The 24,708-nt window shown below is 41.6% G+C and overlaps 1 protein-coding gene across 1 annotated transcript; it reads right to left on the reverse strand.

Moving 5' to 3' along the window:
* Positions 1-597: 597 nt before the first annotated feature.
* Positions 598-24,708, reverse strand: lypla2 (lysophospholipase 2). The gene is made up of 10 exons (XM_084312345.1): positions 24,679-24,708; positions 10,991-11,084; positions 9,635-9,666; positions 8,735-8,800; positions 8,258-8,305; positions 7,974-8,044; positions 5,824-5,897; positions 5,197-5,298; positions 4,497-4,673; positions 598-2,979 (listed from the first exon to the last, which is right to left on the reverse strand). The coding sequence occupies exons 2-10, from the start codon at positions 11,066-11,068 to the stop codon at positions 2,929-2,931; spliced, it is 699 nt and encodes a 232-aa protein (XP_084168471.1). The 5' UTR covers positions 11,069-11,084; positions 24,679-24,708; the 3' UTR covers positions 598-2,928.

Raw genomic sequence — 24,708 nt, forward strand, 5'->3', positions numbered from 1 at the left:
ATGCTATAGCTCATGTGAAGCGTTATAATCAGCAGATTAGAAGTCAAGTCTGAAGTCATCAATGAGTCATGTCATGTGACTCAAGTCCACACGTCTTGGGTCCGTTTAAGGGGAAGTGAAGTTAAGCAAGAGTTTACAGCTTAAATGGGAATACCACTCAACTTAAGAATGAATGTTGTTCCTATGGCTTAGGACAACTAAATGAATATTTATGAATATGAATAACTCATTTCCAAATAAACCAGAGGATTATGGCTTGCATATGTGATGTCACAGAGTCCAGAACAGCTCATTTGCTCTATAATATAGTCTATGTATTTGTAAAAAAAAAAGAAATAGTAAGGGAACTATGAAAACACCCAAAGGGACTTTCTCGAACAAAATAATTGTTTATGTATGGAGCAGCTCTACATTTTATATATTGATGACATCACAGGTTTTCATTTCAGTTTCCAATTTTCTAGCTTTGGGAGTTGTTCATGCACATATAGTATTTGGACTATCTAACGCGATACAAATAACCTTTTTAATAGAGAAGGATTAGCAACAGTGAATGAGGACAAATCTATAGCAAATAAAAATAATTCAACCCAAATGGATTCTTATTTGCATCATTTATTCCGCATACAGGTGTCTTGGAAAATAAAAGAGACCAACGGTCCCACCTCAAATATTTTTTTAGCCCATCAAATAATAAAAGACACATAAAAGGATGAGATGACAGAGGTGACAGAACACATCAAAACAAAATGAAAAGTCAAAAATGACAACACAAAATGTAAAAATGTTAAACCAATGACAACATATGAACATAACGGGAGACTGTCCGACCTTGTCACACATACGGGGACCGATGGAATAATAACACAAGAATGATTGTGGTGACAGGGAGGGAGAGGAGGGGGGGAGGAAGAAGTGGGAGATCAAATGAAGAGGAAAAACAAACAACATCACGAAATACAGGCATCAAGAGCAGATAGAATTGAGGAAAGTCTCGACATGAGGGGAATATAAAATGGCCTATACCAAAGAAACGGGAGAGAGAGACATTCATTGAATTGCGAACAATCAAAACAGATCCATTTCCTCCTGTCTACTGTCTTTTTTAAATTAGGTTCCAGAACAGCAATATAGAATTAAGTAATCATGAGAAAAAAAACATTCACAAAAGGAAGATACAGAACACCTGATATATATATTGTTTTTAGCACACAGACTCCTCAGAATTATATTCCTATTATGTCCGAGGATCGCTAGTTGTTCAAGGTTCATTCTTATTTTAAAAATCACCCTTCAGTTAATGCCGGAACAGCTCCTTGCCAGAGCCTTCCGAGTGTATAGCCATTTTTAAGAGGTGGATTACAATAGTGCTGGATTTAAAGTTTAACTCTGACCTTTCATGTTCTTATTAGTGGGTTCCAGTAAGTTGCCAAAGGAGGAGGGAGCACATGTGTTGTGGTAAAAGGGAACAAATGATCGGTTCCGCCTCGAGACCCCAAACTGTTCCCGAGAGGCAGACATGATGGAACGCGGCGGACGCTGGGTTTCACCAAGTTCCACGGAGACCCACGGACCATCTCGAGGCTTATTGCGACTGAACGGCGAAGAGATAACCTTCTGTGTGTTGTGGTGCTTTTTTACAAGACATACTGTGAGTCTTCACTGGCGAGATGTTGGAAGGGAATAGCATGTGGAGAGTGGTGCACTACTATCAGGATGAACCGTCGCCCTCTTGATACGCTGTTAAATAACGAAAGAGCTTCTCTGAGGCCTATCCATCATACCAAATCATAACACCCCTCCATTCCATACAGTAAGCTGGGTCAAAAGAACAGAACATGGTGGCAAAAAGTAATGATCCATTGGTTTCTTTTATTTCAACGGGTTTTCCTTTAGTATAATTTCAGGTATTTGAAGACAATCAAGAGAGGAGGGGGGGGGGGGGGGGGGCGTGGACTTGAGAGCCCACAGGGAGGAGAGCGGGCAGCCAGGAGGCCACGGGGACAGGGCCGCAGTGCACCGTCGAGGGGAGGAGGAGGGGCGGGCGGGAGGTGGGGGGGTGGGGTGGGCTGAGCGGGAAGACAGCATGCAGTGTGGTCGGAGAACGAGTCACTCCGGACGGAACCAGAGTTCTCAGAAACACCAGAGACCACGGCTTGACCAAGGGGACCCGAGCCTCCATCTCCACCCGCTTCCTGGCTAGACTCTGGGTTTTTTTGCGTATTGGCCGACTCCCCCCGCTGTGCTGCTAACGAGGCGGCGGCCGGCTCTGTAACACTGGAGGGCGGGTTCGAACACAGAGAGTGTCGGCGCAGCCGTTAGCTTGAGCTGACGAGACTGTTGTTGTCCTTTCACACTCACCAGCTCACACACTGGCACACACACACGTGAATGGGAGGGAGAGGGGGGGGGGCTGACCGGGTGTGGTGATGATGGGTGAGGAATGGGAGAGATGGGAGGGAATGAAAGGAAGGGGAATTAGCCAGGTGTTGATTAACTCCCCAAGGGGACTGTACTGGTGATGGCTCTCCCTTCAAAAGATAAGACTTGAAAGACTGTAAGCACTCTGTTGTGTTGTTATTATCATCACTATTGCAATGTGTGTAAAATGGTTTAATTTCTTCGTATGAAAGATGTCGGTTTGGACCGTATGAGAGAGGGATGTGTTTTATGTATGTAAATCTAATTATTACTGTATGTGTGTATATGTGTGTGTGTGTGTGTGTGTGTGTGCGTGTGTGTGTGTGTGTGTGTGTGTGTGTGTGTGTGTGCGCTCATGCATATGCGTGTGTTTGTTAATTTGTACATGTGGGTGGGGTGCTCATGGCTGTTTCCTGTGGGAGAATGGCAGGTGGGTGAAGAAGGGGAAGGGGGGGTGAGAGGTCAGTGTTTAAGGGTACAAGGGGTCACAGTGGGGATGAGGTCAGGTCAGATCCTGGGCAACTGCTTCTCGATGAATTCCTTTACAGCTGCCATCTCCTGCAAAAGGGCGACAAGAGCATCGTGTTAACCCTTTCACTACCAAACGGTTAACCCTTTCACTGCCACACGACAAAGGGTTAACCTTTTCACTACCACACTACAGATTGTTAACCCTTTCACTACCACACTACAGAAGGTTAACCCTTTCACTACCACACTACAGACTGTTAACTGATGTGCATTACATAGTACAAACTAGCATCGTGTTAGCATCACTGATGTGCATTACATAGTACAAACTAGCATCGTGTTAGCATCACTGATGTGCATTATAGTACAAACTAGCATCGTGTTAGCGTCACTGATGTGCATTACATAGTACAAACTAGCATCGTGTTAGCATCACTGATGTGCATTATAGTACAAACTAGCATCGTGTTAGCGTCACTGATGTGCATTATAGTACAAACTAGCATCGTGTTAGCATCACTGATGTGCATTATAGTACAAACTAGCATCGTGTTAGCATCACTGATGTGCATTATAGTACAAACTAGCATCGTGTTAGCATCACTGATGTGCATTATAGTACAAACTAGCATCGTGTTAGCATCACTGATGTGCATTACATAGTACAAACTAGCATCGTGTTAACTTAGCATCAGTGATGTGCATTACATAGTACAAACTAGCATCGTGTTAGCATCACTGATGTGCATTACATAGTACAAACTAGCATCGTGTTAGCATCACTGATGTGCATTACATAGTACAAACTAGCATCGTGTTAGCATCACTGATGTGCATTACATAGTACAAACTAGCATCGTGTTAGCATCACTGATGTGCATTACATAGTACAAACTAGCATCGTGTTAGCATCACTGATGTGCATTACATAGTACAAACTAGCATCGTGTTAGCATCACTGATGTGCATTACATAGTACAAATGAAACTAGCATCGTGTTAGCATCACTGATGTGCATTACATAGTACAAATGAAACTAGCATCGTGTTAGCATCACTGATGTGCATTATAGTACAAACTAGCATCGTGTTAGCGTCACTGATGGGCATTACATAGTACAAACTAGCATCGTGTTAACTTAGCATCAGTGATGTGCATTACATAGTACAAACTAGCATCGTTAGCATCAGACTGATGTGCATTACATAGTACAAACTAGCATCGTGTTAGCATCACTGATGTGCATTACATAGTACAAACTAGCATCGTGTTAGCGTCACTGATGTGCATTACATAGTACAAACTAGCATCATGTTAACATACATATTAGAAACTAGCGTCATGTGTATTAGCAGTACAACACCAACACCAATGTGTAATTATACAGTAAACACCAAACTAATGTGTATTATACAGTACAAACTAGACATATGTGTATTGTAGTTTCAAGTTTCTCAAGTTTGTACAAAGTTGTACAGTACAAACTAGACATATATGTATTGTACAGTACATACAAACTAGATTAGACATATGTGTATTGTACAGTACAAACTAGACTGTATCACACACACACACACACACACACACGCACACACACGTTGTACCTGAGGACAGGAGCTGTGAAGGAGCCCTGGGTAGGTTTTGAAGGTGATCTTCTGAGGGTTGACTATAGTCTTGAGCTTCTCTGCCGTCATGGCGCCAAACTGCACAGGGATCATGGGGTCCATCTCCCCGTGGCACTGCAGGATCGGCATGTCCTTGTTGCCGCTGCCGCTCGCCGCCTGGAGGACGGCAGGAGAGCAGAGGGGAGACTAGGGACTAGTGGCGAACTACCCTGCGTGGAGACGCACCACGGTTGAGCAGAGGGGAGACTAGGGACTAGTGGCGAACTACCCTGCGTGGAGACGCACCACGGTCGACTAATGTCGGGCAGATACAAGATGCATGATCTAAAAGGGGTTTATGATTAGGAGCCATATTTAGGTGTTAGGATCGTTCATTTCTAGGTAGCTTGAACACAATTCTGTTAGTTGCCATAGATAGAGCATCATTAATCATCATCCATCATAGCGATCAATTCCCTGTCTACCAACAGATGGCGTCGTTTTACCATTTACCATTTTCTTTCCTTGTATCACTGACATAATTTTATTATATATAATATATATATATACTATATCAGAGTTATGAATAAATATTAGTTTATTGTTTTTACTGGACAAAGAGTATTCTGAAACAGCAGTTTTAATGTCTGGTATGAGTCTGGCCACTAGGAAGGAAGAACCAAGTAATGTAAAAGGTTACCAGCGGGAAACTCTTGTGCAGAGGTAGCCAGCAACTGAGGGCCACGACGCCAGCCAACTGCTGCTGGCAGGTCAGGGCGGTATACAAGGACAAGGCCCCACCCTGGAAGGAAGGAAGGAAGAAAGAACTTAGGATAGGCCACGTTCTAATTCATCGTTTCATTTAAGCAACACCACAGGAGAGGGTGCCGTTACGCCGAGTATCAGCACGGCTGTGATTCAGTCGTAGGTACGAGTACGGAAGATAATCAGCACTGCCTCTCCTGGGATATTGCCTTTATACAACAGTTCTACAATTGCCATTTATTAGTAAACAGTAATAAGCAACAACAGATTATGATTGGTTTGTTTATTTAATTGTTTATTTAGCTCCGCCAACAAATAGTTCCACAACTGAGCTCTTGAACTTGGACCATTGCCTAATTAATGGTTATTAATAGAACACCTGTGCAGTGGAGTGATACATAGTCCCAGTGCTGAATATCAGCACTAAAGGAATGCCTCTAGTCCAATCAAATGACTTGGTTGGAACTAACTGTTAATAAATAATCATTAAAAGGGCACGAAAAATCTCTGAGTCTGCCAGTATTTATTTATTTTTTAACAAAAATGACACAGCATTTCTTACCTGAGAGAATCCACCAAGCATTATACGATTAGGAGGGATCCCATTCTTGGCCTCATGGTCAATTATAGCCTTGACTAAAAACAAAAAAACAGACATACATGAGAAATTACTCACAGTTGTGCTTTGTGTTTGCTACTTAATAATAAGTGTGACGGCAGTCATATGTCTAGTATCTATATACTGTTATAGGGGGGGAAACAAGCTCAATACAGACTCAAAGATCATCTACCCACCCAGTATCCGCCAAGATCCCCTCATACACCCAGTATCCGCCAAGATCCCCTCATACACCCAGTATCCTCCAAGATCCCCTCATACCCACCCAGTATCCGCCAAGATCCCCTCATACCCACCCAGTATCCTCCAAGATCCCCTCATACACCCAGTATCCTCCAAGATCCCCTCATACCCACCCAGTATCCTCCAAGATCCCCTCATACCCACCCAGTATCCTCCAAGATCCCCTCATACCCCCCCAACAGCAATAGTAAATCATGATGACAAAAACAATGCTAATTATACTAATAATGGTTACTGCTGTTAGCATAATGTTTAAGGTGGTTACTTTTATTAGCATAATGTTTAAGGTACAGGTTAACTGGTGATATGTTATGGTTACTGCTATTACCATAATGTTTATCTGAAAAAACTTTAAATAATGAATACACTCTGATTTGAAAAAAAATGTAAGTGAAGGATTGACCAGGCTTAGTTTGTGTACGGGAAGCTGGCCCCAAATTTACAAATCATCAACCCAACTTTGAACTCAAGTCAATAGTGGTTAAGCAGAGTTAAGACTGGTCTAAAAGTAGGCCTACGACGTATTAACTTTCATTGCGTCCCGGAAATTCTGACGTAAACTTGCAGTAGATACCTTCTTCTAATAAACCCTATTTTCAAGAATCTAGACGCAGGCACAAGCATTAGCTCAGGGCCCTGGGTGTATGTACTGTATGTGTGTCCAACTTCATTTTGGTAATTTGGTGTCCAGAGCATTAGAGTTGGAGTAGGAGGAATACATTATTAGCAGGTAAGAGTCAGGGCAGGCTTCAATTACAGCCAATCAAATCAGCCAATAATTTGTGGCCAACTATGTCAGAATAGCTTGAACCAAGGCCAAAGAGATCCAGCAGCAATATATGCATGTATTGCCGGTAGATTTTTTTTATAGACAATTACGTATATTACAATACTATACTCTGCGTCGCCAGATTACGGATGAACGGGTCATTTATTTCAATGTCATACGTGTGACGTGTTCCTTAACCGATTGAATTCACTTGGTTTTATCATATTTGACACAAATCTGTGATATGAATAATTATTGGACAGGCTGACCCATGGCATAAAATGTAACACGTCTCCCGTCACTCGTGTCACAGTCTGCAGTCGTCCCCCTGATGATGATTTGGGTGTGTAGACTTAATTGTGCCGGCTCTAAAATATCATTTGTACGCACATCTCAGCGAGGAGTGTCCTGCTGCAGGAGGCGGGACCCTAGACGTGTGTCACTCTCACTCACATGTCCCTTTCTCTTTAACCCTTTCACTGCCAAATGACAAAGGGTTAACCCTTTCACTACCACACTACAGAAGGTTAACCCTTTACTATCACACTACATACCGTAGACTTCTTCTTTTACATCTTTCCGGCCACGTTAACCTTTTATAACTCGACTTGCCATATTTTATATCATTTTATATTTTCACCAACCTGATAATTAATTAAGTACATTTTTACTTTGGTATTTTTTGTGAAGCACCTCTTGATTTTCACCTACATAAATGGAATCTATTATTATTATTACAGTACAGATTACACTCAATTATATGCATTGATTCCACTACAATATTTCATAATTTATTTATGCAAATAGTTTTTTAAATAAAGATGAATCATCCCTTTAACCAGATTTTACCCGCAGCAGCTTTAAGTAAATAATCTTACGTACACGTTTATTGATACATCTCCAGTATTACATTTCCACACGTAGTGTCCAGTGGAATTGTAGCAGGGAATTTCCCAAACGTTCTTGTGATTTTCTTCTGGGTGTGTTTTTAGATACTTTTAAACACCTGGAAACTGTACATACTTTTAAACCATTGTTCACGTTTCCCCAGACATTCTCACGTCGCCCTACGACCACTCACTATTCTCTGACGCCTTCTTGATTCCAGCTTCATCCTCCGGAGAGTCCGGGCTGAGGCCCATCAAGTCAAACCTACAGACACACACACACACTACGTTTAGGACAACTGGACTATTGTCAATGAATGTGTGTATCCAGTGTGTCCATCGATTGTAATCCCAAGTGTGTGTGTGTGTGTGTGTGAGGGGGGGACGGCTAGTGTTGTCCAATCTGGTCCCAGACAGTAAAACAGAATACATTGTTCGAACTGAAAAGTCACAAGTGGTCTCTCATTTTGGAACTCACCAAGATGGCATTGTCATCTTCATATTAAGAGTAACAGGAATTCTGGGCCTGTGAACACACAAGATAAACAGTATAAGGGCAGATGACACGACACGACAGACAGACAGACAGACAGACAGACAGACAGACAGACAGACAGACAGACAGACAGACGGACAGAGGTAGGATATGATTTTACAACAGCTGCAGACATCACACTATGACAAGGTGCTGGCTCAGAGGCCAGTGGAGTGGCGAATGTTATTCAATTAAATTCAAACCTGTATTTATTCTCGAAAAGACAATTGAGGTCACCCTCAATCTCGTCGAGACTTTACAGACATTTCAATGCATACATTTTTACAATAATAATAAATATGAATAACTATCTATATAGCACTTTTCATGCATGGACCGCAGTCCAGAGTTTATTATTATTATTGTTGTTGTTGTTGTTATAACACAATAAATGCCCCCTCGGCGAGAGGAAACACTCACGCATGGGGGCAGATGTACTTGACGTGCGGCAGCCTGATGGCCGTCAGGGTGTCTGCCCACCCGTGCCTGACGGAGAGAGAGAGAGAAAGCAAATCTTTGTCTCGCAAACAATTGGTCCATTTTCAACCAGGGCGGGCGGTTTAACAACAGATGTAAATTGTTTGGCTAGTCGCGTGGTTGGTTTGTCAATCCCACCAGCCACTAGGCAGGTGTTCTTGGACTCTATGAAGGGATATTGTATTTGGAAAATCAATTTTTTTGCCCCCCCCCCCCCCCCCCGGTAGAAATTCAGAGCGACTGGTGAAACTTTGGGGGAAGAGTTTTTGGGGTCATGTCCTGTTCAACACAGAGACGTACTAATAATAAACAGATTGAACCCACAACATGAACTATAGCTTAAAAAAAGAGGCAAAAAAGGACAATCTATTGTTAATGAAGAAACAGGGAAAACCACATCAATCTGAAGAGAGAAACGGACATGAAAATATCAAAGCGTCAAAAAGCAGGTCTTGATTAGGACCCAGACGATACAGGAGGTTCTCATCCTATACTGACACTCAAAATGATCAAGTAAGCATTATACCACAGATAATAATAATAATAATAATAATAATAATAATAATAATAATAATAATAATAATAATAATAATAATAATAATAATAATAATAATAATAATAATAATAATAATAATAATACAGTGATCATACTGATCATAATCAATAACATCTGTGTATATGAGCTACCAATTTGAAACCAAAGTAAAAAATGTAGGGCACATATATCGGCCAATAATATCACTGCCTCGATACTTGGGTCGTTGGGTGGAGCCAAAATCTCGAAAAGGAAGCCTAACAGTAGCTGATGTAACGAATGGTAGAATTGTAAGAAATATCACTCACCCTGAATCTCCCAACCCATGGAGGAAGATAACCTAAAAGAAGGAAGAAAGAAAGCCTAGGCTGATACATTGGTGATACTGCAAAGTTTATGTGTGTATCTTAAAAGGCAATATCCACCCAAAAACAAAAGAGAATCACTCCAATCATCTTAACACAGTTCGGCCTTTACTTGTGAAGATGAACGAGTCTGTCCTCAAGCTGGACACAAGACGAGAGCGAAGACTCTGGTGATGATGTCGTCAAGAGACACATCTTGGGAGCTAATCTTAAGAGGGTGATTTTACAGGAATACGGACAAAACAGTAAAATGCGGGGGAACGCCACCTGTTTTAAGCGCTTGCGCAAGTTCTTGCGCGCTGCTCTCTCTCCTAAAGCTGGAGAGTGGGAGTCCGCAGTGAGACAGTATGGGGTCATGCGTCCCTACCGGGAACCCCTGGCATGACTCACCATCAGTTTTGTCACAAATCGGGGTTCCCGGAAGGTTTGGTATTGTGACTCACAATACCAAACCTTTGACTTCTATACCAATACCAGCCTAAGTATCACGATACCGGTTCTAAAACGATACCATGGCAAAAAACTAAAATATCAGGAAAAGTAATGGAATGTAATATAGACAGATGACAGAACAGGGGAAAACAATTCTAAACAGTGCCGCCGACACTGTTGACACGCCCACTACGCAAAGCATGCTCTCTCTCTCTCACACACACACACACACACTGCTCCGGTCACGCATCCACTCAAAATTGCATCAGGCTATTATTCTAAAAGCATCGATACTAATAGTATTGGACCGTTTTTAATGGCTGGGTATCACAACACTTTTCTAGTATTGTGTGTATCGTGCAACACTACGACTCAACACGACTCACCACTACTCAACTAAGGCTGAGCCCGAATGTTCGAACGTTCGTTCGTTATGTTAACATTCTAATTCTAAATCGATTTTTTTTTTTTTTTTTTAATGTTTCTTTTATGTGTCTATTCATTCTGTACTTTGAACCAATGTGGTTTTTCTTCACGGTTGCAGATAAAGATTAGGCTACACTAATATTATAGTATTAAAAAAAACGTTATATTCATTAAAGAAAGTTGATTTAATAAAAAAGACTCATTTAATCAGATTAATTACTTTATTCAAATTGAGGATTTAGTTTGAGGATATTTATTAAAAAAAGTATATATATATATATATATATATATATATATATATATATATAATATGTTAAACTTTGAATATATATATATTTTTTTTAAATTTTAATTAAAAACGAAGGTTCGAACGTTCGTTCGTAAAACCCTGACGAAGTTCGAATCCCAAAAACTCAACACGACTCAGTCGGCACTACTCACCGCAGCGCTCTCCTTCTCTGTCCCGGACACCGTCACAGCCTCGGCGAGCAGCGGAAAAGACATGTTGTTGCCACACATACACTGTTGAGGATCGCTGGAGAGAAACACAAAGCTCTGTGTTACCATAGAATAACAATAATACACTTTATTTTGTATAGCACCTTTCATACAAGAATTGCAGCTCAAAGTGCTCCACAGCAGTAATTTTTGTTTTAATAAATATAAAGACAGACAGACATAAAATGAGCACAAGATTGGCATGAAATGAGCACAAAATGTAAAGAAAAGTGCAGACATAAAATAAGTATAAAATAGATAGCAGCTAAATATAGCAGCAGTCAAGGTAAATCAAATCAAATAAAATTTATTTGTAAGGCCCGACAACACATGTTAATGTCCCCGTGGGCCGGACACGTCTTTTTTAAACAAGTCAAGAAGAAACATCACAATAAGTCAAGAACAAAACAAGAACACCATAAAGTAATTTTTTTTTTAAATAAATGCAAAATAAATGCAACACTTCCAGACATACCCCACGCGAAGGTACGAAAAAACTCACTAAAACCTAGCAATAGGCATAGAACATTAAATCACATAGTTTTTCATATTAGGATCTAACATCTTAACTCATTGGACGCCAGACCCGAGGATGTCGGGTTATCTCGCCAGCGGTTGAGCACCATACCCGAGTATAGTCGGGTTTTCATCGTTATTTCTTTTATTCAATTTTTTTAATTCATTTCAGGCACACAGACCTTGGGGTTACCATAGGAAATCATTCTGAGATCACTAGAGTGCAATACCGGCTGCATCCAGCTAGGTGGCAGTATCACCCACCCTTTGAAACCTTTTTTCACACCGGGTGTTACATTTAATTCCCTCCGGGCACAGTATTTTGGGTCAGGCAAGTCTAGAGGTTCACCCGATTACATTGAAACGCGTCCAATGCCCCCCGATGCATGTGTTGTGCCGGATTATGTTGGGGACACGATGGACACCAATACTGGAAATCGCAATCAGACAATTGGAATATTCTTTTTGGGATACCTCCTACGGTAAGGACTATATATTATGACATCAATCCTACTTTGATCCAACCATGATTTCACAACGATCATATGTAACATACTCCAAAACGTATGCCGTTGGTGACGATCAAAGCATAAAAAAAAACGTTCCCCTTTCATGCATTCATGTCAACATAATACCTATTATATACCTTTGAATTGAAAATAATAGCGTGTCCAGGTGAGCAACGCCAACGCTTTTAGCAAAATGCACGTATTGCTCCATAGCGCCGTTTTCAAGAATTAGCCAGGATCACTCTGAAAATATACAATATTCACCACGGTATAACACGCGAACGTATACATGAAAAAATTTATTCTTTTTCACATGTCGAACGATGGATAGTTGATGTCAAATGAGCCATAGTATTGTCACCATAGCTATAATATAGAATATAGATATAGCCCTGCAAACACCGCCACGCATCCCTATCTCTTAGAGCGGTGGCGCAGTAGGAACAAAGATGGCAAGACCCGGTGGCGCTGAAAGAGTTAATAGGCCTCTTTGTTTACAGTTTTATTATCACTGATACTAGGACAAATCTGACGACACATAATGAGAAAGGAGTCAAATATACCATTTTACATTTACATTTAGCTGACGGTAAGTGACATTGTTCGTCAAACAGTGTCGACCTTGAGTGCTAGTCTTGAGTGCATAGTAGTAAAGATAGTAGGTAGTAAATAATATAGGCAAGCCCGATCCCTTAGTAGCAGAGTGCATAATAGTCATATTATAATCACTCACATGGCAGTTACAAGAGACGTATAGGTAGAATCCGTAACACCATCAGACAGCGCCCTCTAGGCAAGAGAGCCCTGCTTGGTACTGCGCTTTGTTTACTATTTTGTTACTATTTTGTTGAATGCGTTTGTTAACTAAATTTGCTGCCTTTGTAAACGAGAGCAATGAAATGGTAACTTTTCAGGAAGCTTTCTAGCTTCAAACAGTGTTCCAGGATCCAACTTACCTCTGAGCAATGTTCCCCCTAAGGTGCGCCCGTGCGCGCGTGCACATGGCAAAACGCTCCCGCGCACATCTGAAATCTGTCGCGCACAGAAGCGTTTGTGTAAAATATGCATGTAGTTAAATTGACTGGCGCGTTGCACCGAATACTACGGTAACCTGTTGCGTGTGACGTTACCAAGAGAAGCCTCGCTTTCAGTGCTTTGTGGGCGTCGCTACTGCACGCTCACACAGACACACACAACAGAGCAGGAAGCGGACAGATCCGACCAGCATCGCTGGCTCCTCACAATGCCAACGCGAAAATGTACATTACAGATTAACTGCAGAGAAAATTCCCAATTTATCGTCCCGTCGAGACTAATTGGAAGCGGAGCGCAACGCGTGCAAAGCTTGACCATATGTTTCTGTGTCTAATAAAAGTGGTGGCGATCTCAAAGCTCACATGGACACAGAAAAACATTACAAACAAAGCAGTGCAAGGCGAGAGTTTGATGGCAAAGTTGACCGAATTGATTGAAGTATGCAGCTATACAGAGGGAGAAAGAAAATAATTGAAAACTATTTTGATGCCTCAAAATGATGTTTTGGTTTGATAAGATGCTTGTTATGATACAATCATTCTAAGGATTATGTGTGTAATAAATTAGTTTAGTACACTAATTGCAACTGCATAGTGCACTTTTAAATTAGTATCTTTGTGAGGTTACTGTTTTATAATTTACATTACATTGAAAAGATACAAAGATATATTTTTTAAGCTGGATTTTCTAATACAGAAGAGGTATTATTTAGAACATTACTTCATATTTTTCTTGTTGTTTATTTTGTCCAGTAAGACTTGAAAATATATATTATTTTGTCATAGGTTGATTTAGTTATTTTCTTGAGATTTGTCAGAGATTACTTTAGGCATAATACAGCATGTTGAGTAACTTTGGTTATAGAGAGATATTATTTTGTTATATAAAATAATATAAACAATAATTTTATATCCATACAGAGAAGGCATACTTTAAATATATTATAATGGTAAGGCATCTTTGAGTAAACTTTCAGTATCATTAAGTATCTTGAGGCTGAAGGCAGTGTCCTCTCTAAAAAAAAAATCACAATATGGTCACCCTTGAAGTCGCATTATAATTCACTTATTACATGGCGTTTTCACATTCGCCGAAATGCTTGCTTGTGATTGGTCAATAGCCCCCCGACTGCGGTCATTATTTTTCAATAATGACCGCAGATTTTTCAATAATGACCGCAGAGCGCAGCTGTTCGCAATCAAGCCCACTGACACACTGTTTCAGTGCAATTAGACACTGCCGTGCCGGCGATGACAGGGGGCGGAGCGACGAGCGTCCCCAGAACAAAGCGGAGCCAGAACACAGAGGCTGCCCGCGATAATAATAATCACTTTATTTGGGCTGACAGAGCCACAGAACAACTGCGATTTGTCAAATGAATTAGGTATATTGTTAGTAAGTTAGCCATGTAATAAGCGGGATAATGTATAGCGCTGCACTGACAGCGGAGCCAGAGGCTGCCCGCGATAATAATAATCACTTTATTTGGGCTGACAGAGCCACAGAACAACTGCGATTTGTCAAATGAATTAGGTATATTGTTAGTAAGTTAGCCATGTAATAAGCGGGATAATGTATAGCCTACTCGGTCATTGTCGCAAAATAATTGACCTTCACTACGTTTAAAACACCTCGGCGCGGCGCCTCGGTATTTTAAACTCCGTGTCGGTCAATTATTTTGCGACAATGACCTCGTAGGCATACATTATCCCTTACTTAATAAAATAATGACGAGTCAGCCTCCTAAAAAGACAAAAGTTAGTGACGCGACTCAGACCGCTGCCGCCAAAGTAAGGACTTTGCTCTGTATCGTCAATCAATGGTCAAATAAATATTTGATTAAGGAATATAATATGCCTTTTTGTATTATTTCTCGGTGTATCAGCAAAATGTATATATTTTTATGTTAGACATTGAGGGAAATTAAGATTCTCAGATTTTTTACAAACCGCCGCTTATCAACTAACCGGTTAATCGGCAGGTGACGTATGTTGCTCAGTAGTTGCTGATGTCTGCTCAGGAGGTTTGAGTGTTTGCTCAGACCGAAAAAAAATTAGAGGGAACATTGCCTCTGAATGCAGTTTGTTTATTCAGTTGTAAAAATATACCTTAGACATTTATTCACTTCTCTGACTCACAAAACTACATGGTAGTTTTACTTTAAAGGTAGAATCTGTGATGCCGTCAAACAGCGACCTCTAGGCAAAAGAGCCCCACTTGGTATCACATTTTGTTAAAAAAAATTAGTTTTAGTCTGTTGATGTGTGTGGGTTGGAGTTTAGTAACTCATTAAATTGTGAATTTCTCCAGACCTCTCTCTTGGTAGAGATTCCTATGGTATCGGATGGTTCTGTCGAGATTTGGGAACAATACATGATAAATGGTTATGCGTCTTGCTCAAGGACCCTTCGACACGCTGCCTGGGAGGAGCGGGAATCGAACCGGGAACCTTCCGATTACCAGACGACCGACCGCTCTACCTCCTGAGCAGAGTCGGGAACCTCCCCTGGAGTGAGAGAAAGGCAGACGTGTTCTAGAGCCTTCCCGCTGACAGTGACTGGGAGAGCGCCTCTGTGAACAACACTGTGGTGACACCCTCCCGGGGCGGTGTTATGAGGAGGTGTGTGTTGGGCACATGTTCTGCTCCATACTTACAGTAAGGCCATGCAAAATTAATTGTTTGGTTCCGGTAGCCAACCGACCCTGCCGATTTAGGTGTGACCCAAATTTATTTTAGGAGTACAAAAAAAAAGATTTAAAAAGTGCAGTCCATGTCAATAATGAGAATATATAAAAAGCAAGTATTTCACAATATTTGCACAGCTCTCTGACGTCAGGATATTTAGTGACTAGTATTTAGGGGTGGCATTTTTAATACTACTACCTTTGTACATTGTACTTTTGTAGTACAGTGTCTTTGTATTTTTAACCTTTAGTATTATGGATATTAAACATGTTGGCAGAGTACATGCATCCATGTTGTCATGAAAATGTTAATTAAATAAAAAAATTCCCTATCCATAGTCGCTGTGGGAAAAAATAAAATAAATTCCCTACCTACGCATGGCCTTAACTGACAACCAACAGGAACCAAACAATTTATTTTGTTAGGCCTAACACGGCTGCAAAAGAAGCTAGTTTGAACGTGAAAGCTGAAACGAAACCCACAGTCTCCACTCTCCACTGTTAATGGAACAGCTCAAGGTCTAATCGTTTGACTCTATCACTCACAGGTTAGACCCATGAATCTTTAGTGGCTTAATAACAGGAAGATCATCTTTGTATTGTGTCATGTTCAAAAATGTTGAACTGTCTAACAAGGGTTCCTTAACCCTTTTCTCGCCAAGAACGTGTTACCACGTCATTGCTCGCCATGCGTAATCTGCCAATGACGCCGTAAGGCGTCTTTGAGATCAATATTTCAAAAATCTGTGATGGCAATCATATTTCACCCACGGAGACTTGAGACTTGCTGTTGATCTCCTCTCAACTCTCCAACGGTTCAAGACCGCCATCTGGTAACCGATCGGCAAATCGCCAAAACCGGAAGTGACGCGCCGGAAGTGGTGCTCAACCATATTTCGTCCGGGCACTCGCTATCGTTAGCGAGACTCCATCTTGATACACTGGACAGCGATCGGTTGCAAATAACTCGATTAACAACATGATTTGGACGCATATAGTATTATACAACCTGGAAATGGATCGCATATATCAACATCCCATAATAGCAATCTTTCTGCTCCACGCTGATCACCCAACGGTCAGAGGAAGCCGCGGTGAGTTTCAGCGTGTTTGATTATTATTAAACGTATAATCTGCTTTGATATATATATCGCCCATACTACATGAATCATTTAACGTCGGCCACGGACTTATAACCCCCCCCCCCCCCCCGGTCACCAGCAGATTATGAGGCATGACGTTTAGGACCTTGTACAATTGAAATTTTTTATCTGACGTCAATCGGTATCAAACTACATTTGATGATGTAATATATGTATTTATGGCTATAACTCGCCTTCTGCAGAATGCTGCAGAAAACGATAAAAACATATTTATACTTTAGATAGAGCTGCCGCGGTATCGGTATTACCGCGGTATCGCTGTTACATCACGCCCACCGCAGAGTTAGGCTGAATACCGCATCACCGCTGTTTTTTATAATAATAATAATAAAGTACCCTGCTCTCGTTGGGCTTGCGGCTCTGCAGATATACCCTACTCCTCTGTCGAGGTTCCAAGCGACCCTATTGGGTACCAGAAAAGTCACAGTCATGAAACACTGCAGACCACTGATTGGTCAGAAGAGAGACGCGTCACACGTTGGAGCGTCCTGCAGTGTGTTACCACCAATCGTATTATGTTTTTACTTCCTGAATGTCAGCCATTGATCAGAGCTCACAACACGGCTAATATGTTAGCTCCCGCCGGAGACCGGAGTGGATTACCGTCGCTCCTCAGGGGGAACGAGGCATAATGATTTTACTGCAACGAATGTTATAATAAAAGCCCTTCGTTCTATACACTTTATTTAAAGTACTTTAAACTTTATTAACAGACCGCAGAATGGGTACAACTCGGCACGCTCTGAGCAAAGAAAGGAACTGAGATATGAATTGAGTAACGCGTGCCTTGCTATGGTCCGGTAAATACGCTGATGTTATTGAACGTGTAACTATATAACGTTAATGCCACAAAACGAATGCCTTTGTAATCATAAGTAGAGATGTTCCGATACCATTTTTTCCTTCCCGATCCGATTCCGATACCTAAGCTTTGGGTATCGGCCGATACCGATACTGATCCGATACCAGTGCATACATAATTTTTTTTTTAAATATATTATATAAAATTATAAAACTTAAAAAAAAAAAAAAATGTATACAGCTACTGTTTTATATATACTGTTTTTTAGTAATAACTATAAAGTAATGGTATTTATTCAACAACAGGTGATTGTATAGATTAGTATTAGTATCATTAATTGACAACTATCTCAATGAGTTCACCCACGGAATGGTTGTTGGGACATTGATTCCGCACGGACGTTATACGTCGTTGCGCACTTCCTCCTATCCAGAAGGCTCCGGTTCAGTTAGCTCCTAGCAGAGGATCTGTTGTGATTTTTAATAGAGATGTTCCGATACCATTTTTCCCTTTCCGATCCGATTCCGATACCTAAGCTTTGGGTATCGGCCGATACCGATATTTATCCGATACCAGTGCATAAAAAAAAATTAAAAAAAAAATTATATAAATTATAATTTTTTTTTTTTTTTCAGATACTGTTATACTGTTTTTTAGTAATAACTAGAACGTATGGTATTTATTCAACAACAGGTGATTGTATAGATTTGTATTAGTATCATTAATCAATGAGTATGGGCTGCAGCACTGCAGATATACCCTACTCCAATGATCCACACAGACATTAAACGTTGTGTTGCACTCGCTACTCAGTGGCTCTGCAGATATACCCTATTCAGTCTGTAAGCTAGTGGCAGATAGAACGTTCATGTTGTGGTTTTTGATGCAAAATAAATATTCAACATTCTCTTTTGAAACTCCGCCTCAGACTCGTATCCTTTGGCACTTGCTGTACTTTGCTTGCAGGTCTGCAGCCATTATTGCTGGATTATGTGAATAGCACCAACTTTAGACACGGTAACGTTATCAAGCTAAGCTAACTGACCTAGCTCGCCTTCCCGCAGTGACATTAAGATAACGTTAGTAATAGTCAGCTAACGCTAGTCCGTAGCTACTTAACTTAAATACAATTCACCGTGGGTGCATTATTGTTGATAGATGGTCACGGACAGTGTTAGGTCCTGGAGAAAGGACAGGCGATCATCTGATTTGATGTAACGTTAAAAGCGGATGTTGTTCCACTAGCTATCTTTCCAGCTAATGCTATCATAACACCAGCCAAACACATCTCGATTCCCGTCCGAGCTCCCCGTCACACCGCACTGTCGGGGACAATGGAATTTAAGAAAGTGTATCTGCTGTTAAAATGACACAGCATCACACTTTAAAACATGTTCATTTTATAATCCTCACTCTCCGCAGGACTCGGCAGGAGATAAATTACATCATGGGATCGGAGGCTAGAATTTACGTGTACTCGCCGATACCGATACTGGCATTTTAGGCAGTATCGGCGGCATTTCCGATACCGGTATCGGTATCGGAACAACTCTAATTTTTAATGCACAATAAATATTCTCATTCTCTTATCATTTGGCACTAAACGCTAAACATTGTCACCGATATGGCTGTCCGCAACATGTCATTAATTGTGTGCGAGAGGTCGATCAGTTAGCCACATTAGCGTGAGCTAGGTTAGCGTTAGCTAACGTTAGATGGAAATACAAACAATGTAACGTTACTGATGAAAAAGTGATTTACCTTGGAATACTCCTGTGCCAACTTGCTGTACTTTGCTTGCAGGTCTGCAGCCATTATTGCTGGATTATGAATAGCCCCAACTTTAGCCAAGGTAACGTTAAAGCTAAAACTAGCTTTCGGTTAGCGCTTCAGCTAATGCTAAATAACACCAGCAAGCGAACCCATCAGAGCGCCCCGTCAACACCCCTCTCTCGGGACGATGGCACTTAAGAAAGTATCTGCTGTTAAAATGACAAACAGCATTGACACTTTAATTCCCGGTCGATTAAAAACACGTTTGTTTTATAATGCTCACTCAGCAGACCGCAGTGTTGTTGATAAATGACGTCATATGGTATCGGAGGCTAGCCTTTCGGCGTACTCGCCGATACCGATACCAGCATTTTAGGCAGTATCGGCGGCATTTCCGATACTGGTATCGGAACAACTCTAATCATAAGTAGTAACGTTATAATAAGAAGAAGAAAGGGTCGGGGGGGTAACCGCCGGGCGCGCCGCTACCACCCCTGCCCGCGACACAGAGTGAACGGCGCACGACCAGAGGGGAGACTTCGAATCCGTGTTTCACTTTTAATAACGAATGTGTGCTTGCCGAATCCCAAACAATATTCATGCTGCAAAGTCATCCTCTAAAGATAGACATTTAGACTAGAGGCAGGCTATATGCTATAAAGAGTAGACTACAAAAAAGAAAAAATGCATTCAAACTTTTTTTTTGTGTGTGTGTGTGTGTGTGTGTGGTAATAACCGCAGCGGTAGGAAATATTTCGCAAATTTGTGCAGTAAGGAAAACATCAATACCGCGGCAGCTCTAACTTTAGACCGTATTTTAGTATGAATATGTGAATGAAAAAGTAGAACGTTGCTACATCCTAAATGATAGATACTTGACGTTGAATGGGCCATAGTAATGTCAATTTAGCAATACAATTTAGAAAGTTATAGCCCTGCAAAGAAGGGGAACATCTCCATAGACTTATAGTGGTGGCAGAGAGTGGATTAAGATCAGAAAGGTTAACCCTTCCACTCCCACACGACAAAGTGTTAACCCTTTCACAATCACACCAGAGAAGGTTAACCCTTTCACTACCACACTACAGACGGTGAAAGGTTAACCTACTGTAGTGTGGTAGTGAAGGGGTTAAAACACAAAAGGTAGACCTTTTCAAACTTGACAACATACTTTCTAAGTGGGCCCAAGGCCCTGTTTAGACGGAAACGCTAGCAGGTGAATCCGCAAAAATATTTTTCCGGATGTGCCTTTCGTTTATACGGAAACTGCGTTTTTACGGGGTGAAACCGCAAAAAAGTGAGACTACCTTCCAGGGTGGAATTCCTAGAAACGATAAACCTTTGCGCTATCATCTAAACTTTCAAACCGCATAAAACAATGACGAAAGGGTTGTCAAGGCTCTCGTCGCGCGTACTGCTTACATCACAGGCATGCACCAGTAGCCTAGAAGCGTAAACAAAGCATGTCTGATTCTATCCATGGCGATCACCTGAAGGCTACATTGGCAGTACTTTTAAATACACAAGAATCTGTCCCGCGGCGTGACTGGACCCACTGTCTGTGAGTGACTCTGCTTTGGTCCAATCACATTCCCCACCCACAGTCTGCGAATCAGAGGCAGAGTAGGGCGGGTCTTCACAGCACGTCATGTGACATATGCGCCAATCGTGTGACAGCGGGGCTCAGTCATCTCGAGTTGTTACAGCCTCGTCTGCATGGAGAATTCCATCCGAAAACGCTAGTCTAAACACAAAATTAAAAGTGAGACCGTAAGACGACTTTTGCGGTTTCTGTTCAGACTCTCTCCGTCTAAACGTAGCCCAAGTGTATTTCCTGTTGCAGAGTTTGCTGATACAATAAGTGCCAGGAAATACACTTGGGCCCAAGATGTTCCCCTAGCAACAGAATTACACTAAAAAGGTCAAAAGAGACCCAATTTAAAGAGCCCTAGTCTAACTTAATAGGAGTAATAGAAGTACTGTAGGCCTAACACATGTAAACCATGTTTTAGGGTGGACTGGATACTTAATGAATATGAAGAGAGGCCAATCACAACAGCACATCCCGATCATAAATACTGTAAACAAGCAAAGTGCAATGCCTGGGAGCTGCCACTAGGGACAGAGTGGCTAACCGTGAGTGAGTTACTGACTGACCATTGCTGGAGGTGCTTTGCAACTAATAAAAACAACATGCTGTCAGAGGTGTTAATGGGATGTTGACATGGCAGAGATATAAGAGTCACATCATGTAATATCAGAGATATAACAGTCCTGGCATGTAATATCAGAGATATAAGTCATACTTAGCATGTTATATCAGATATATAACAGTCATAGCATGTTATATCAGAGATATAACAGTCATATCACTGAATCTTGTTTATCCAAAACCCTTAAGAAGTGGTTGTTTGTTCAGGAGAATGAAATAGCCTCTCAGAACAGTGAAACGTATTGAAAATCTGGTCAAAAGCTTGATTCCAAATGTGAAGTGTAAACACATGCATTCTGTGCTGTGAAATTTGCAGTTTATCAATACAGCTATTCAGTGCGCAACCCCCCCCCCCACACTGCCTTCTGTTGGGACAGGCAGATGACTACAAGGGGACAATAGAACTGAACATACCACACTTTATGGAACTGCTTTTGAACCAAAGAGTCATGTCACGAGCGACGCGTGTGTGAGGGTAGGCTCTGCAGTCAGCTAGCCCTGTACAGTCATTAACTAAATGACAGACTGGGGCTTAACATGCAGGTTATTAACCAAAATGCCTGTGTTGGTTGGCAGCAGGCAACCCATCCCAGTGAGTCACTGATAACAGTACGCCGTGTTAGTTAAATCGCAGTAAACACTAAACAGTAAACGCCCTTGACTGATAATACCCTGTCATTCCTGATGATATGGCAAGGGAGTGGCACGGGGTCAGAGATATTCTGATTGGTTTAGGTGATGGGGGGGGGGAGACCGGGAACACCGACGCCCAGGCCAGGAACAAAAAAGGGGAAAGATGGAAAAGATAGGTTAATTAATGTGTAATAAATAAACCCTCTCATGTGATAATACCCACCACCACCACCAGTGTTAAAATTCCACCCCATTATGACCGTCAGTGAACGAGTAGAAAAACACAAGGGGTGACGAACAGAGAGAGAGAATGGGTGAGCGAAAGCAAAGAGAGGGAGGTATGGATTGAGAGAAAGAGAGACAGACAGAGGAAAAAGCAAAATCAGGGGAATGATTGACAACCTCAAAAGAGTTGACGACCAGGGACCTCTCCGCAATAACAAGCACCCTATGCTCTCTCTCTCTCTTCTATGGGCTGTACTAGCCAACGTAAAAACTAGTAACAACATACTGTAAACACAGCCATGTAGGCAACGACGATAGATTCCATTTGTTAAACCAACGTGCCGCTTTAACTACTGTGTATATCATCATCCCACGTCGTCCTTCTCTAGATTCATATAAAACATAATAACAAAAGCACAATGGGAACAATGGCTCACTAATGATGACTACACCACTCTTCACAGTGCGGTCCAATACTTCAACAGTAGGCCTGTTCAGACGTGGAATGGTGTGTCTGTGTGCATTGCGCGGCATGCATCTAGCCTGAAGAGTAGACAAGAGCAAAAAAAGCTATAGAAAAGGTTTTGTTACTAAGAAGTACCAGTGTAATTTAATCACTGACTTCAAGACATCACTTAAAAGCAGGCTGTAATTGCATTAAGCATACAGACATCTTCTAACAGTGTACATAGCCGCCACTGAATGAACCAACAACAGGTCACGCTGGGAGACATACTATGCTGTAACTTATGCTTCTCTTGGGATGATTTTCCTAGTATGAACCCTCGCCAGCAGCAACAGTAATGAACTGATTCCACGGTCACCTCTGATATTGCCTACTGGTCGGTGTGACACATACAAAAAATGCCCCCGCCGTGGCGTTAGAGAGAACATCACGAGTCAACATCCAGCAGCTGACTCGAATTAAACCCCCCAGACATGGAGCGAAATGGGCACGATTGATGTAGAGACTCACTGACGTCAGACTGGTGTTCCTGCGTCGATGCAAACAAGGTTTAAGTTGTATAGCATCATTGATTATGCACCGTTTCTACGTCAAATGTATATACTCTCTTTTTTAGACTCTTTTTGTATCACAAACAGTACTGTATTTGTACATCTGGTATGTCATAAATGTATAGATGTAGCAGTACTGTCTATATCGACTGTATGTCATGTATGTTATGATGAATAGAAAATGGGGGACCCTGATGTAAACAAGACGAAAGTCTTTCGCTGGTCTGCATCCCCTTAACAATTGTGTGTATTGAGCTGTACTGTATTATACCCATTCTGCAATATGTTAAAGTTTTCAATCAATCAATCAATCAATCAATCAATCAAGCACTACAACAGGGCTGTGGGTGGACAACACACACCACCAAATATGGCGGTGTATAATAATATGCGTATGTGAGTGACAAGCAGCCCCGTATTATTAAAGCTATCCAGGCTAGCTATCATCCACATCCAGCCAGCGTTGTTAGCTAAACAAACCATGACAGTAACAATTCCAGTTACTAATAAAACAGAGGAAGGGGGTGGGGATGGAGAGACAATGGGGGTTTTGAAGAGAGCAGCGGCTTAGCTCGCCCACTGAGTGCCTCGCGTTATGCGATCCTTCACCATCATCACCACCAGTGATGGAGTTCAGCAGGAGGGGATAAGAGCAAAGCCGTTAGTGCTCCAAAAAGGTGCACACAGTGTAGTATTATTATCAGACCACTACATCCTCTCTCTACCAGCCCGGTTTATAATCTCGTTTAGCTAGCTCACACACATTATGATCCCCCCCCCCAGTCCCCCACAATGGACAGGGCTAGTAGTAGTAGTAGCGCTAGCTAGCGAGCTAACCACACAGTGTGTTGTCTCCCACTACCATCCAGACCAGGTTGCCTCGGCGGCTTGTTATTATTAAGCAATGTGGTTCAATGTCACACGGCTAGTTTAGAACATGGTCCGGTGGTCGCCGTGTTCTAGACACCCTAAAGGCCCCAAATGGGTTCGGTTCGACCGGCGGTAAAGTGATAGAAATTAATAAACCGCGGCCCGCTAATACAATGATTCTTCACACTCACCGCTTGCTGTCCCAGAGATCACAACGGAAC

Source organism: Notolepis coatsorum (genome assembly GCF_963971535.1).
Source record: "Notolepis coatsorum genome assembly, chromosome: 4".
NCBI classification, from domain to species: domain Eukaryota; kingdom Metazoa; phylum Chordata; class Actinopteri; order Aulopiformes; family Paralepididae; genus Notolepis; species Notolepis coatsorum.